Genomic DNA, 16,593 nt, shown 5'->3' with positions numbered 1-16,593 from the left:
GAATCTTTTAACGAAAGTATAAGATAATCTCTCTAGGAAACAAAATTTTAATTTTGCAATAAATAAACAGTTCAGTAAATATATAGAGCGATCAAATTTTTAAGAAATGAGTTTGAAACATTGCTAATGTGTAATTTAAATAGAATAAAGATTGTTTGGTTGATATAATTACTATTGGATATAAATTTGAATATACAAAAGATAGGATTTCCTTGATTAAAGTAATAGGATGCATGTTGGCCGATCAGTAATCAATACAAAGTAATCTTTAAAATTAAAAGTCATTGATAATGCTTTTTTTTTAGGAGAACGTGGGGTAATGTCGTCCTCTCTCTTAAAATGGGCATGGTAAATTTGAAAGGAAAATATATTAATTATAGAACTTTTTTGATATCATAAAAGTTAATATGCTTCCCAAAAAATGACCATTACTTTATTTATATTATACTAGCGGATACGCTCTGGAGGCTTCTAGGGGCACTTGAGAGGGAAACTGAATCCCAAAACCCATTTTTTGAAAGAAGGTGTATCAACTTTTTTTTTATAGCTAGCCGGTTCTTTTAGTAAGTAGTAGATGTAAAATTTCTCATAGAATTCAGATATGCAATCGGTTTTTTTGTAGACCTCTTATTTTTTAAGTAATTTAAGTTTTAAAAAAAAAAAATTAAGTCGATTTTAAGGTACTAAAATGCAACAAAAAAAAGAAAAAAATGGCCATTATGAACAAAAATAGTAAGATCTTTAATTTGACACCTTACTTTTTCAATTCTGTCAGGTAATTATTGAAAAAATCGATTTTTTTAAACCCACGAGAATAAAAACTTTGACATTAATTTTATTATTTCACAGGTAAAAAAATATGGGTTCATATATACCTTTAGAATCAGAAAAATATTACGAATTTATTGTAAGCAAAATTGAAAAAAAAAAGTTTACAATATAGTATATAAACTACAATAAAAGGAATTATATGAAAATATCATATTATATTGTACAGGCAACGTCTTAATTTTTGAATTGAGTATAAAAATGGGAAGGGGGTAAAGAGGGGGTAAAAAAGGGAAGACGATAGTGTTGCCTGAACAAAAAATACAATTGGCCATTTGTTTAATTTTTAATTTTTTTACTTTTTTTAATTTTGCTTACAATGGATTCGTAATATTTTTCTGATTCTAAAGGTATATATGAACCCATGTTTTTTATGTCTGTTTGAGAAAATATTTAGGTCTAAAGTTTTTATTAAACCGAGGTTAAAAAAATAGATTTTTTCAATAATTACTCAACAGAATTTTAAAAGTAAGGTGTCAAATTAAAGATCTTACTATTTTTGTTCTTACTGGCCATTTTCTTCTTTTATTTTGTTGCGTTTTAGTACCTTAAAACCGACTTAATTATTTTTTTTAAAAACTTAAATTACTTAAAAAATAAGAGGTCTACAAAAAAACCGATTGCATATCTGAATTCTATGAAAAATTTTACATCTACTACTTACTAAAAGAACCGGCTAGCTATAAAAAAAAAGTTGATACAACTTCTTTAGAATTTAAAAAAGTAAAAAAAAATGTTTTTATTTTTTTTTGGGTGGGGGATGTGTGATCCCCCTACACACAACATCTTTTTTATTTAAATTTTTTTAATCGAACTTTTTTTCGGTGGGGGGGGGGTGTAATTTTTGTAGAGGAGATTTCTCTTAGGAGGGTGGTGGTACCCTCCCCCAAAATAGTTATAAGCCTTCCTGGGACCTATGAGAAGCTGCCCTGTTAAGGAGAACCCGATCGGTTCAGCGTATTGCGAGATCCTTTGGTACAGATAGACAAACAGACAAACAAACATACAAACATCCTTTTACTTTATTATAAGGATATTCTATTTTAAAATATCACAAACTAATTAAAAAAGCATAATTATAGCAGAATATTTATTTTTAACAAATACAATAAATACAACAGATAAAGAATTATGTGAACAATTGAAAACACGTCAAAACAGTATAAAATTATATATTCTAAAATTTCTAAGGTACTTTATTTTTATTACATTTTGCAGTTTAATGATTATTTTAACTGCATGCTTAACAATATAAATAACATGGAAAATAATAATTTAAGCAGAAGTTACAAATTATAATTTTTGTGAACACGACAAAAACATACTTAAAAAATATCTTTAGAATACTTAAAAAACCCAGATTGCAGATTTTTTTATGGAAAATCTAAATTTTTAGGACTTCGGATGTTGGATAAATTTTTGTTAGGATCCAGGATTAGTTGCTGTATGGATTCAAATGCGGATTTGTCCCAGGGACACATGGATGCCTCCCTAAAAAGATTAGACATATTAATTATTGAACAGTTGTATTTCTTAAATTATTTTTTAAATTTTATGTTTGTATGTATGATGAATCTGTTAGGTATCATCTAAAAATGTTAGCTATGTTTCATCAGAAGTTAGGACACTACCATACAAAATGCCCTCTTGAGCACTGATACCCGTTACGAGGTATATTCGCAGGGTTAGGGCGCCGCAGGCATAGGCCCCGCAGAGTTGAATAACGGTAGCAATGCCAATTAGGTATTATTGTAAGTTTAAATCAAGGAAACATTATGATTTCGAGTACTAAAAGTCTTTGAGCTTTTAGATCAAGACTGAATTATTCTTTTTAATTTCTAATAAATTTTTTTGCAGGCATTTAAAAAAAAAATAATTACCTTGTCAAGACCTCTAGCCTGTCGCCAGTCAAGCAAAACACCAGCAATATCATCTCTGTAGATTCTAAACAACAAAAAATTCTTGGTCAAGTTTAATGAAAACAAAACAGATAAAAAATATCACGTAAACTTACTTAATAATAATAACCTTTATTAGGCTTTTTCAAAATTAGGCTACTTTGTATGTTAAATGGATTTTTTTAAAATAGTAGCTTCGCCCCTAGTTTTTAGGAGAGGGTAAAGCTCAGGAAAATAGGTTAAAACCATCCTGCAATATTCATAAAGCTTATTGAAACGTACAACCAATACGAGATAGAAATTTCCGAGATCTTTAGCTTATTTCATCTTTAGTTATGAAATAATATGATACAAAAAGACGACATTACCTGCCGTCTTCATCATCATCCAACATGGCGTAGATAACATTGACCACGTGATCACTTGTGTTCTGACCAGATACCCAGGAGGAAATTTTTCTAAATGAGAATTTTAAAATTGATTTTATTATTTTAGTTTCACTAATCATTCTAAAAAACTGTGTACCGAGTTGGATCTTTTAATCATAGCGATGCCTATGCAGATGCCTCTTGTCAGCCTATTTTGAAATCGGCTCACCTAAAAGAGATCTAAAAATCGAAGTAGTGGTGAGTACGGAAACACTTTGAAAACACCCACCAGCACACTACTGACATTTTATTTAAATATCCATGTTTCATAGGCAGCACTGGCAGTGGCAGTGGGCAGCGATAAATCATGTATGAAAATTGAGTTAGTTTTGTTTTACCTGAATTCTTCCTTGTCTACACCAATACCCTCAACGTCTAAATAATGCTAATGTTAGAAGAAATTTTTTTTTTCTAAAGTAGATTTAGCTTATTATAAAGATATCAAACAATAGATTGGTGTAAAGTTAAAGATTTTTTTCCCAAAGAAGAAGAACCAATATTAGAAAAAAAGAAAGTCAGAATTGAAAAAATGAAACTTCAGTATAAATAATCTCATGAAAATATGGAATCCTTTTAAAGGAAGCCTGCAAGAAATACACCGATGAAAGACTGCCACAATAGACCCAACACCCCAAATTTGAAGCCTTTAGATGCAGTAACAAAAAAAGTTGCATGCATTTTAAATTGAAATTTTAAAAAATTGGTATATTGGGTCTCCTTGGGGCATTGGTTCTTCAGTTAGATCGGTGTATTTCTTGCAGCCTTCCTTTAAAAAGTTTTATTGTAATAAAATGGAAAACTTACCAAGGAAGAAGAGGGCTCTCTCAAGCTCCACACTGCCAGACAACACATGGAAAAAGCTCTGCAATTAAAAATAGATAAACCAATGCCTTATTTGATTTGCTAAATTATAGAAATGAGTGACTACATCTTTTAAGTGAAGTTAATCTATGATTTTTTCCATTCGTCCATCTGTTCGTCCGTAATTGTATGGGGAAATTGTGATTTTCTCGGCTACTATCCCACATAGACAGCAAAATTTTTTGAGTTTCCCTTTTTCCAATGAGCATCCAGTATTTTGTTTACTTGGTCCGTTAGTGCATTGGTCATGCGTCCACAGACATAAATACCTTTCTTTTACATTCAAAGGTTTCGTGATTTTCCCCAATTACTTATTGCATGTTATCTCTCTTTGCATTTTTAGTTTTTTTTATGACAAATTAACATCTGCTCAATAACTCACTTTGTCTGTATATTCAATAATGATTTTTTATTCTTCGCTACTTGTCATGTATATTGTCTTGTATGTAATTTTTTTAATTTTTGGGCGTTGGGACCCCAAATTTGATTTTTTGATAACTGTTTACCTTGAAAGAGGGAAGGGAGATACCACGTCCCTTGGAGGGCCAAATCTTTTCAATTTTCTTCTGAAGTTGAGCTCGTTTCTTGGGGGTAATTTTACCATTCTTCAACAGAAACTTCACAAAGTCTGCCTCGGAAATTCTTCCAGTATTACCCTATAATTGGTTAGATGATTTTACATGTGCCTTTGGAAAGATTTGCCTGATAGTGTTACTAGTACTACTAGTAAAAAATGCATACATGGCTCGCAGGGTGGATTTGTCAAGGCTCAAGATCCGAAGCTTTTTATATAGTGGCCTAACAATGGTCATTTAGAAATGTATACTGGCCTGCCATGGGTAATATAGTCTGTATATTGGCTTATCATTAGTCATTTGTATTTTATGAGGTATTTTTTTTTATAGGTACTATAAAAAGCTTCTCAAGATTCTTTACTTTGTCTCCAGATAGCATTGAAAAAACGAAGACTGAACTCTATGATTGTCCTGTTAGTTCTATATTTTTTTTGGCCGATTTAAAAATTAATGTTTGATATTTACCTTGTCATACTCTCTAAATTCAAGCTCAATAATTTCTTCAAGCAGATCTGAAATACAAAAAAAAAACATTGAGAGCGACTCTTTACTTTGAAGTAAAGTATAAAAACTTTATTAGAATTTGACAATCGATTTTATAATTCATATGAGAAAAAAATTCAATTTGTATTTTTGATGAAACAAAAATAAATGGAGAGTTTCATGAAGCCAATAATTTTCCATATCTTTATTTTTTGTAGTTTTATGTTAAAACTATTTCTTTATGAAATACCTTGTTGAAGTTGGCAGAACTTTTCTCTGGTGAGAGTTCCATCTCTGTTCTTTCCAAACAGGTAGTTCAGCAGGCCAGAGCTTGAGGACAGTACCTCAGCTTGGTCCAGATCTAAATACATAGATATATATATATATACAGGCAGTACAGCAGGCCAGAGCTGGAGGACAGTACCTCAGCCTGGTCCAGATCTAGATACATAGATAGATAGATAGATATACAGGCAGTACAGCAGGCCAGAGCTTGAGGACAGTACCTCAGCTTGGTCCAGATCTAGATACATAGATAGATAGACAGATGTACAGGCAGTACAGCAGGCCAGAGCTGGAGGACAGAACCTCAGCTTGGTCCAGATCTAGATACATAGATAGATAGAGAAAAAGAGAGATAAATAGATATAAAAAATTTAAAGTATTAAGGCAAAGCATTATTTATTTACTTCATTTCCACCTTTGTAATGAATTTATTCAGGATTTATAACCTATAAATAGCTATTTGCAAAAAAATGTAATAAATATGTAGACAGATAGATTAATCAATAAATAAAGATAGAATACTATTCTATTAGATAGATTCAAAAAAAATTATAGACAGACATAAATGAAAAACAGTCAAATTTAGACAGTTTGATCAAATATTATTTACCTGTGTATGAACCAAATCCACCAGACTTGTGGGCCATTTTTGTGCTCACATAAGCAAATTCCTAAACAAAAATGTTGTCAAAATTTTCAGTATCTACAATTTTTCTAGATTTACCTCAAAAGTTAGGAAATACTCTTGAAATACAAATTATACCCACATATTTTTCTTTTATGATGTTTTAACAGATTGGCATATTTCACATTGAGAAGTCAGAGATGACGACATTTAGAAATATATCTGCATTGAGATTAATCTAAATGACAAATAGCAGAGCAAACAAAAGTTAAATATAAATTCTAAAAATGTTTTCTTTCTTGTATTTTTTTTCTTTAATATTCTTCAATTTGTGTAATACTTTCAAATTCAAATAATTGATAATCAAGATCAATAAAATCCACAACCGAAACTCAACAAACCAGACGGACAAAAGAATATAAAGTAAGATACATAATACTGACATGCATACATTAATGTTCTTAACATAGTACCTATTCAATATTTAAATCATATTCCATAAATCATATGAATTGGATAATTATATCTTTAAAAAATAGTGTAAAAAATGGTAACAATAATTTAGTTGATACGCTCTTTAAATTCTTTATATCTTAGCTTTAAAAATTTATATCTATGTGTATGACTTAAATACTAACCTTAACTTCAACTTCACCATCACCAGTGACATCAAACAGGTTGAAAATGGTGTTAATGTATCTCCTAGACAATAATATCTTATAGAAAATAAGTCGAATACGTTAATATCACAGGTTTTAAAAGGAAAAATAGAATAAAACCTTTGTAAAAGTGTACCTAACACAATGTAAAATTCAGCAGTATAAAACTTTTAAGATGAAAAGAAAAAAACTTTTTGTATTGGCTAACTTTTTAATCAATAATATAATTTGAGCTAAAAAAGTGATCCTCATAAAATTTAGTGCTTGTTGTTAAAATTTTTAATGAATTACATTTTAGTTTAGTTTTTAAAATAAGACTACAATTTGTATATATATTCAAAAATATTGTTGCATTGCAGTTTATTTTTTAACCCGCATCTAACTAAAACACTTACTTTGGTGTTGAGAGCATAGCCAGGAGAACATTGAAGTCAGCATAGGAGAGAAGACCACAGTCAGCAATGTCATTCAGAACACTCTTGGCCAGGGGGGATCTCACAGTAATAGCCTAAATTAATTAAGACAATTACCCCCTAGGCCTATCAATTTTCAAAGATGTATTTTCTAAGGATAGAAAGATTTGAATGTATTTGTCCTGGGAAGTTCTTAGGATTTTTAGTTGTAGAATAACCACAGAAATATTTGATACTCCTACCCTCATCCTCTCCTTACAGGGTTTAATAGGATTGTTGATGGGAGGCAGTATTGAATCTTTTCAATACCAGAATTATATAGTCTGTTTATTACCTTTCCAGAGTCAATCTCCTCCTGGGTGACCTTAACATGGGCCGCGGAACCAACTCCGTGCAGTGTTGTGCAGTCAGGGGTGATGGAGCTGTAGAACTCCATGGGGGACATCATCAGGGTGGGACGTCCTGAACAAAAAAAGAACTTTAATGATTATTTATGCATTAATGGGGTACTTTTTTAGCTTTAGGCACCCCAAAATAAATTTATGTAGATGAGGGTGAAAATTGCTAACCCTCAATTAAGATATTTTACCCTTCATATTAGGGATGTACCCCCTACCCCCTGCATCAAAAGTCTGACAAGTTAATAGCTATATAATCCTTAATTTATACAATTTATTAAGACCTAATCAGCCCTTTGTACGTGCAATTATATGTTCGATATCAAACGTTTTACTTATATCAAGCTGTTTCAAATTTAGTTTATTTGTAATTTGTCTGTGTTTAAGTTTGCATTATGATTTAAATTTGTTGACATGTATTGTCATATGTATCAGAAAGCTTATCTCATGACTTGAAGAAAATCTGCACCATGAAAAAGAGGGTGTTTAAAAATCTTATATTTTTTCTGTCATAACATATAAATCGAATAAGAAGGCATAGCTGCCAGTAAGTTGACAAAATTAAATTCTGGTAGTAAATCAAAAAAATTGCAGCTGCTAAATATATTATGGCGAATAAAAGCTGCTTACGGCGAAGATAGAGCTGCAATTTATAAAAACTTTTTAATCTAGTCTCAGCTGTGGCTGCAATTATGATTTATTGATTGGGTCAGAAAGAATAATTAACTGCCCTTCATTCATATTTATCTTTATATCTGCTTTCCATTATACTATTAAATGTTAAAGACAAAATTATGTCTATAAAAAAAGTTTTAATACCCCCTAGCCACGTGCCTAAATGCATACGTACATGAAAAGAGAAAATATTTGACCAATTTAAGTTGCTATGGCAATTTCTGTATGTACAAAGATTCAGGGAGGGAGGGGACATTCAGCTATAGATACACCAGTCCCTAAAGTTTTATAGTAACGTTTTCTTATAAGTTTGCTTAACAATTTTGGGGTCGTTTTTAATTAAATTTTGATTGATTGGTTCAATCAAAAATTGTAATATATATAGAAGGGGTAATTTTGTGTTATCATCATTGGGTATGTACTTCAATTTATCTTATCCTTTTAGATCTCTGACAAAGATTGTACACTCTAATAACACTCTGAACGTTTATCGTAATTACAAATATCCGCACGGCCCAAATTCTTTAAGAGCAAGGATCAAAGATTGAAGTTTGCACAGCTTTATTCGTTTGTATTGATTGCATAACTAGAGCTGCTAAGTATAACTATGAAAACTTTTAAACAATATTTGATCTGAAAAAATTTTATATTAGAAAAATGTTTAAAGCTGCAGCTATATTTGACTTCCGTTTAAAAGCCTGCTATCCAGATTTAATACAATATACATACAGCTACCAAATGTGTTAAAGAAATGAGGCTGGATGCTGAAAATTTAACTACCGTTACCTTTTCTTTTAGCAGTCAAACAACCTGCTTTAAAAACAAAAAAGTCTATTTTACTCATTATATAAAACGGACAATTACGTAATGATACTTTACATTAAACACATCTACACTGTACAAACTTTTAGGCCTAAATTGTTTTTAGTTTTATGATAATGTATACATAAATTTCCCTACTTATGGACATAATTAATCATGTTTGCATAAAAAAAAAACAGCTGACGTCTATACCTATATGAGGTAGAAAGTTGTTATTTTGACATTTCTTAATGTTTTAAACTCTATATCAAATATCTTCATTTTGCAAGAGTAGAAGCTACTCTATAGCTATGACATTTACGTAGATCTGTCTAAGACAGGAATTTTAATAATGAATATTTGCTTTTTTTGTTATTGGTTTTAAAAGTATTTAAAATTACAATTGCCCAATATTGAAAGCGTTTTAGAACCTAATTTCAATGTATTATTGACTTTTCAGAAATTACTTGATTTTAGTTATAGTTCTTTATTCTTTATATTTTCAAATAAAATTTTAACTAATTATTGTTGTGCTATTTAGGAAATAAATTGTCTTTCTTATAAAACAATTCAATTCTGAGATGTGCATCTTATGCATATTTTTTTACAATTTTTCTGTAGTAAAACAGAAAAAAAGTTTTGTAATGAAATGTTGAAATGTAAAACTTGCACGGGCAAGTATCTTTTAACCCCTTTTAGATTTAAAATAAGTTAATTATGACAGTGAAAACAAAATCATAGATATTTAAATTTCTTTATATTTTATGAAAAAATTAAATTCTAAAATTAAGCAGAGGACTGTTTAGCTGCCTTCATGTTGGTTTTACCATGGCTGAAAGTTGTTAACCCCAAATAAAAAATGTGATTTGTGTTTAAATTGGGCAATTGCTGCTAAAAACTTGGTCTGGTTCCACGACAAACGTAGGAGTCCCAAACGTAGGAGTGGAAAAACATCGAAGTGGACAAACGCAGGAGTCCCAAACGTCGGAGTGGGACAAACGCAGGAGTAGGACAAACGTCGGAGTGGACAAACGCAGGATTTTTGGGACAAACGTCGGAGTGGACAAACGCAGGAGTCCCAAAATTTTTTTTTCAATTTTGAATTTTTCTTTTATTTTTGATTTTTTTTCAATTTTGAAATTTTTTTCAATTTTGAATTTTTTTATCCACCCCCCCCCCCCTTTATTCGGTCCCCTTATTTTTCTTAGTTAGGTTAGGTTAGGTTATAGGCCAGGGGGCCGAGCGCTGCGGCTAGGCAGGCTAGAGGGCCGAGCGCTGCGGCCATAACCATTATTTTGTGGACAGGGGTATAAAAAAAATTTCAAAATTGTCATATTATTAAAATAGCGGACACTCCTGCGTTTTACTTAAGCAATGTCCACTCCGACGTTTGTCCACTCCGACGTTATTCCCACTCCTATGTTTGTCCACTCCAACGTTTGAGACTCCTGCGTTTGGGACTCTTGCGTTTGTCCACTCCGACGTTTGGGACTCCGACGTTTGGGACTCCTACGTTTGGGGTAGGACCCTTGGTCTAATAAACAAAATGAGTATAATACATTTTTCATGACATAATCTCCTGCAAGAAAAAAACCCAACCTTTAAAAGAAATCCTTTTGTACGCATTTTTAGTCAACACCTTTTAGTATGCTTAAACAAAATAAACATTTTTGTTTAAAGTGTTTATACAAAAAGATAAACATATGGATTTAAGATATTATAGATATGCAAATTTTGGTGTTTTGAACAGTGTCATTTTTGAAAGCTAGACACCAGTCAGGCCCTTGGGGTGTTAATATATAAAAAAAACATTAGTTCATGTTGGCCTAGTGCTATAATAAATATCAAACAAACTGTTTTTTATAAAACAAATATGGTGCTTTAACAATTAGAAACAATAATATCTTTAAACTCAATTATTACTGGGCATGGTTAATTTAACCGCCAGAAGCTGCCGAAAAATGCACAGCTGCTGACAAACGTCCTACAATTAGCCCAGCCCTATAATAATTCTGTTTTAAAACATGGATAGTTTGTTTGTTAAATGTCTAGGCTACTAAATGCATAAACGTTGTTGTCTTAATATTTTAGACAAGTGAGTATGCAAATTTTTCTGCCCTACAAATTAATTGTACTACTTATAGAACATGTTCAAATTAGTGTATATTTGTATATTGTTTCTATTCAAGTTCATATGCTTTAGGATTAAGATTTTTTTACACAGTGCACATAGGGGCAACAAGGGGCAACAATTCACCACCCCCAAATAAAGTTTTAAATATTCTATGAGTATTATCATACCCAATGTACATCAGATTTCAAAGGAATCGTAAAAATACGCTTTTTAAGTAAGCATTCTAATGCATGGAAGTCAAGAAATGCAAAAATTTTCTTACAGAAAAAGGCATACTTTTTGTGTTTCACCAACAATTTTAAAAGTATTATAAAATCTCTTAGAATTAACGTAATTAGACAAAATAACTTCTGATGAGTCATGCATTACATATATTTTGACAGTATAAAAGAAAAAACACAAATTGAAGAAATTAGTCCCAAATAATTATAGTTGAAGTCAAGATTTTATTTTTTTTTTGTTTGTTTGTTTTTTAATCAACAATTAAATAGACAGTAAGAGGAAACATGTTTTCACCGGTTGCCACCGGCTAAAAATGCGATATTTGATTACCCAAAGACATATTTTAATCACCAGTACTGGTTTCTTTTACCCCCCCGCGCCCCCGTAGGGGTTTTTAGCGCGTTTTCTGAGGCTGGGTGCACGAAAACTTTGTTAGGAAAATCTTTTAAATGCGCTTTTAAAGTCTAAATGAAAGATGTAATACATATAGATAAAAGACGCAAAAACATAGTTATAAAAAATATTTATTTGATTAGACTTTGAATTAAAGTTGATAATGAATATTTTCAAGTTCTATTGCACTAAATGATGGAGACGGGAGGAAGGGGGGGAAGGCTAAACCTAAATCTAAACCTTTTTATGTTTGATGTTTTAATGTAACTGAATAATCGTTTCTATAGATTATTACAAATATCAGGGATCTAAAGGGATAAGACAAAGGCCAATAAATTGTTGTACATCCCCAATGATAATACACAAAATCACCCCTTGTGTAGATTAAAGTTAGTAGTTAAAACGTTTGAACACACAACTGTAAAACTTTGGGGACTAGTGTTATAAACAGCCCAATGTCCCCTACCTCACTGCGGAAAGGTAAAGTTAATATGCAAATAACGTGAGGTTCTTATAATCATTCTAAATTGGAATTAGCAAGTAGTCTATCTGTATGTCTATTTGTAATGCTTTGATTTTAAATTATGTAGTTACATGGTATTCATGTTTAACATCAGCAGTTTTATTTAGAAAGGGAGGGGACTGTTAATTACACTAGTCCCCAAACTTCAAAGTTTTATAATAACATTTTCATATTCGTTAGCATAAGAACTTCAGGAAATTTAATTGATTTTTTATTGGTTGGTTCATTAAGATGAGTGTCAAAACTTTTCAACCACTAATTCTCATCTACAGACAAATAATTTTGTAATATAATTAATTAAATATGTATTTATTAAATATGTATGAATATTGGGGATGTACATATTAATCGGTTATTGTTTTGTTCCTTAGATCCCTAGGTGTTAATATATAATATAAAGTAGCTTGATGTCTGTTTGTCTGTCCACCCATCCCTTAAGATCTCGCTAACCACTAAATCGATTGAGTTCTACTCTTCAGGGAATATATCTACTGGTCCTGTGGTTGTTTAAAGCTCTTTTTCAAAAATAAAAAACCCCAAATTTTTTTTCATATTTCTATAATTAGGGTCGGTCCGTCCGTACGTCTGGTACAGTTAGCTCTTTTACTTAACTTAAACAGGCTAGAATTGTCCTATCGATCTCAAACTTTTCACGCTGATTTCTACAACAGTTAGGTACGACTTAGAAAGCACAGCAACTCTATAATCGTTACCAGAAAGTCTGTACATCCATTTATAACAAGCTGATTTTTACTTTTTTGACAACAAATAATGGTTTTGAATGTTAAAAATATCCTATTCATCTGATTTTTTGAATACTGATTCCTATTTCAATAAGAGGTAATGTTATAAGCGAAGCATCTCTATAATCAAGTCCTAAAAACGTCAGTATGTCCTCAAACAGTAACATGTATTTAATCAGTTTTAATTACAATTTTGTATAGACATGCATTAATATTCAGTTCTGACACTTCACAAGTGTTAATGTTCGTTTGTCCTTCCATTTCAGAGCTTCGCTTCTTTTATGGATGTTGTCATCCTTGTTTAATTACCTCTTGGGGCAAATCCCCTAGAGGCTAGGGGCGAAGCCGCTAGTATACATATAAACAGTAAACAAGAATCATAATATCATTATAAATATAGATATTAGTTAATAAAAATTTATGTTAATCATGCCCACATTTATAATGGATTTATTAAACATAAAAATAAAGTGAAACTTGTAGCTTGCTAAAATAAGGATCCCCATCCACCCCCATTTACACCATCCCCTCCCCTCCTACTGAAATGAATTCCATGACCCCAAATTTGACACTTTGAACGATGATATCGGACTACAATTGACATAGTTACACTTTAAAGGGCCCAAAAAGCTAGTGATAGGGTAGCTGCGCTACTAAAAATTTCTCATATTGCTCTGATAACCAAAACCTCTAATTAGACATTTTAAACACGAAATTCAAGATAGTTGATGGATAGATAGATGGATAGATATTTAGATGAATAGATAGATGATTAGATATATGGATAGATAGATGGATAAGTAAATGTATAATCAGATGGATAGATGGATGGATAGATAGAGGGATAGATTGATGGATGGATAAATTGATAGTTAATGGATAAAGAGATGAATAGTTGATGGATAGATAGATGGATTGATATATAGATAGATAGACAGATGGATAGATAGATGGATAGATAGATGGATAGATAGATGGATAGATAGATGGATAGATAGATGGATAGATAGATGGATAGATAGATGGATAGATAGATGGATTGATAGATGGATAGATAGATGGATTGATAGATGGATAGATAGATGGATAGATATATGGATAGATAGATGTATAGATTGATGGATAGATAGATAGGGTAAGGGGGGGCTATTTTCGGGAAGGGTTAATCTGGTAATTTTCTATCTACCTTCATAAAATGACCTTTATCTCCATGTTCCTTTCAAATGACAGAAAAAAAACATAAAAGCAAATTTGTTTGTTGTTAAATTACCTACAAAAAAGTATAAAATGAAATTTTTGTGAGATGAATTTTAAGGGTACTAAATAATTAAATCCCCTTTTTGGTTGATTTGCCCCAATGTGCAGTGTACAAATAATTATGTTATTGATTAGATTTGACTTGTTTGTAAAAAGTTTAACAATTTGTGTCTTATTCATTTGTAAATGAAATAACAAATATTATTCTGGATTTTCATTGTTTGAAGGGCTGTAAAGTGTCATGTGTGACGTCATAAAAAGACGCCTAAATCCATCACTTTTTTTTAGGAGTTTCCTCTCTTACTTCTCTCACCCCTCCTGTTAGTCATATTTTATGACGCCACACATGACACTGTCCAGCACTTCTGCTTTAAAAAAAATATTTTTTTTATATTAGAGTAAATAATTACCATTTGATTTAACTTGATAAGATGCAAAGAAGTTGAAAACTTTGTCAGGTGTAGAAAATGCGCGAAGTCTGTTCTCCTTGGCGATGACGGCCTCTTCACCAGAATCGTCCTTGGCGTATACAGTCAGTCTGAAGAAATAGTAGAAATTTTGACAATCAATAACAGCAAAGGTTATCATTGGATAGAAATGTATATCCTTGGGTTTAAAAGTTTAAGAAAATAAACGATGAATTGGCAACCCTGATATGAAAAAACACATCCTTTAGATTGTAATTATTAGTAACAATTTTCTCCTTCGTTTTAAGTTATGACACATTATGTCATGAATAATAGTTTTCAGGTATTACCTGTCATTGGCCGCCAGAGTTAAAGCTGTGGCCGCAGCACCAGCAGCCAAAGTGCTGGCAATCCTTGTCCAGTTCCTGGACTGGCCGTTACCACCATTTCCCTGCTGTCTACCTGCACCCTCTTCACCTAATTAAAATAATAATGGTGTATAAAAATTAAAGGAGGCAATAGAATTAAAATGTATTAGCACTTAACATTTTTACAACAAACCATAATGACTAATATTAATAATATCTTGTTTATCTTACCATAAAATGCTTTAATTTTTATTTATGAATTCAAAATATCATTTCAATAGTCAATCAGTTATCAAATAATAACTTTGAGTCTAGAGATAAACGGCTGCTAGTTAAGAGAGAAAATGTGACAAAAACCATGCCCCTTCCCCACCTCCCCCACCTCACCTTTAAAAAATAGCATACAAATAAACAAAGAATGGCTTTTTATGGATCTTTACATAAACATACATATTGAAAGTATACAATTCTAATTCATTAATTTGTGTTAGTTTAACTTTATCAAAACGTTTGATGATTACCAATGAAAAGATGTCTTTTATTGACAATAACTGCAAAACTCTGGTGGTTTTGCAGCTTAATCACGCGAGGCAGCACACTCCGCATTTTTCCTGATTCTAAAAGTTTTTAAAAAGTTTTTTTTGGTTCCATGTGATTATCAAATACTGATAGTTTTAACTTTTTTTCTAAAGATAAGAAAAAAACATTTTTTAACTATAAAAAACGTTTATTCTTTTTTTACTAAATCAAAATGTGCTTTTCTTTAAAAATCAATAATGAGTTGAGGATGGTTTAATTTAATTTTCATTGTGCCTGAATAAAAGATTGCAAGAATGAAAAATATCCGTTAAAGCCTAAAAAATATATCGGTGTACATATCCCATCTATCCATCGAGCAGCGTATTCCCCGACAAACTGACATTTTAGATCATATATTTAGATGTATGTACATATTGCTATATCCAGCGTTTAGCCTGTGGCTACCTCAGGCACCTCAATCAAAAATGTGCCGGTCATGCGCTTCTGATGGCGGACTCGTGTTAACGTCAATTTACCAAATTATACGCTATGTCTTGATATAAATTATGTTTCTATATATCTCGTCAACATCTGGCCACATAAGACCTTTCTTTTTATAGAAGCTTCAAAATAACTGAGATTCTAAACATCGTTAATAACAAATCATAGCTCTCTCAAAAAAAATGATTATGATTGATTTTTATTTGGGAATCAATGCGTTTTAATCTTTTTAAAAACATTATAGCCAATAATATGAATTTGTATTTCAAGCAAATATGTAAATATTTAGTCAAGCTTAACTAAATGTTTTAAGTTTTTAAATGCTAATACTATTTCTAATGTTGCTTATCAAACGTATTTGCCTCTGAAGAGAAGATGACTTCGCCCATAGTTGTAGGGTAGGTCATTTTTTTAGGGTTTTCTCCACCCTATTTGTGGAAGTGGTGTTTTTTCTTTTTTTGGTGGGTGGGGGTTTCCGTCGGTTACCGAGTCTTTAAGCTTCCAACGGACAGACAGCTGGACATAAAGACATCGTTCTACTTTGTATTATAGATATAATTAAATTCTGCGTGTCTTTATCTCTTAGCGACAATTTGA

The 16,593-nt window shown here is 31.3% G+C and overlaps 1 protein-coding gene across 2 annotated transcripts; it reads right to left on the bottom strand.

Moving 5' to 3' along the window:
• Positions 1-1,904: 1,904 nt before the first annotated feature.
• On the bottom strand, positions 1,905-15,893 carry LOC145313481 (calcium uptake protein 1 homolog, mitochondrial-like). 2 transcript variants are annotated; one of them, XM_080152916.1, is made up of 16 exons: positions 15,498-15,893; positions 14,959-15,085; positions 14,612-14,739; positions 7,390-7,517; positions 7,038-7,150; positions 6,622-6,685; positions 5,969-6,029; positions 5,498-5,514; positions 5,324-5,417; positions 5,056-5,102; positions 4,522-4,671; positions 3,959-4,016; positions 3,493-3,529; positions 3,095-3,184; positions 2,709-2,772; positions 1,905-2,319 (listed from the first exon to the last, which is right to left on the bottom strand). In XM_080152916.1, exons 1-16 carry the CDS (start codon positions 15,580-15,582, stop codon positions 2,281-2,283), a joined length of 1,302 nt encoding a protein of 433 aa, XP_080009042.1. In that variant the 5' UTR covers positions 15,583-15,893; the 3' UTR covers positions 1,905-2,280. The 2 variants fall into 2 exon arrangements, with proteins under 2 accessions (XP_080009042.1, XP_080009041.1); XM_080152915.1 differs by lacking the exon at positions 5,498-5,514 and having other exon boundaries at positions 5,324-5,434.
• Between the last annotated feature and the right edge of the window lie 700 nt (positions 15,894-16,593).

This window comes from Acartia tonsa, chromosome 3 (assembly GCF_053477335.1).
Source record: "Acartia tonsa isolate MP-2025a chromosome 3, ASM5347733v1, whole genome shotgun sequence".
Taxonomy (NCBI): Eukaryota; Metazoa; Arthropoda; class Copepoda; order Calanoida; family Acartiidae; genus Acartia; species Acartia tonsa.
This window is presented reverse-complemented; position numbering and strand designations above follow the sequence as displayed.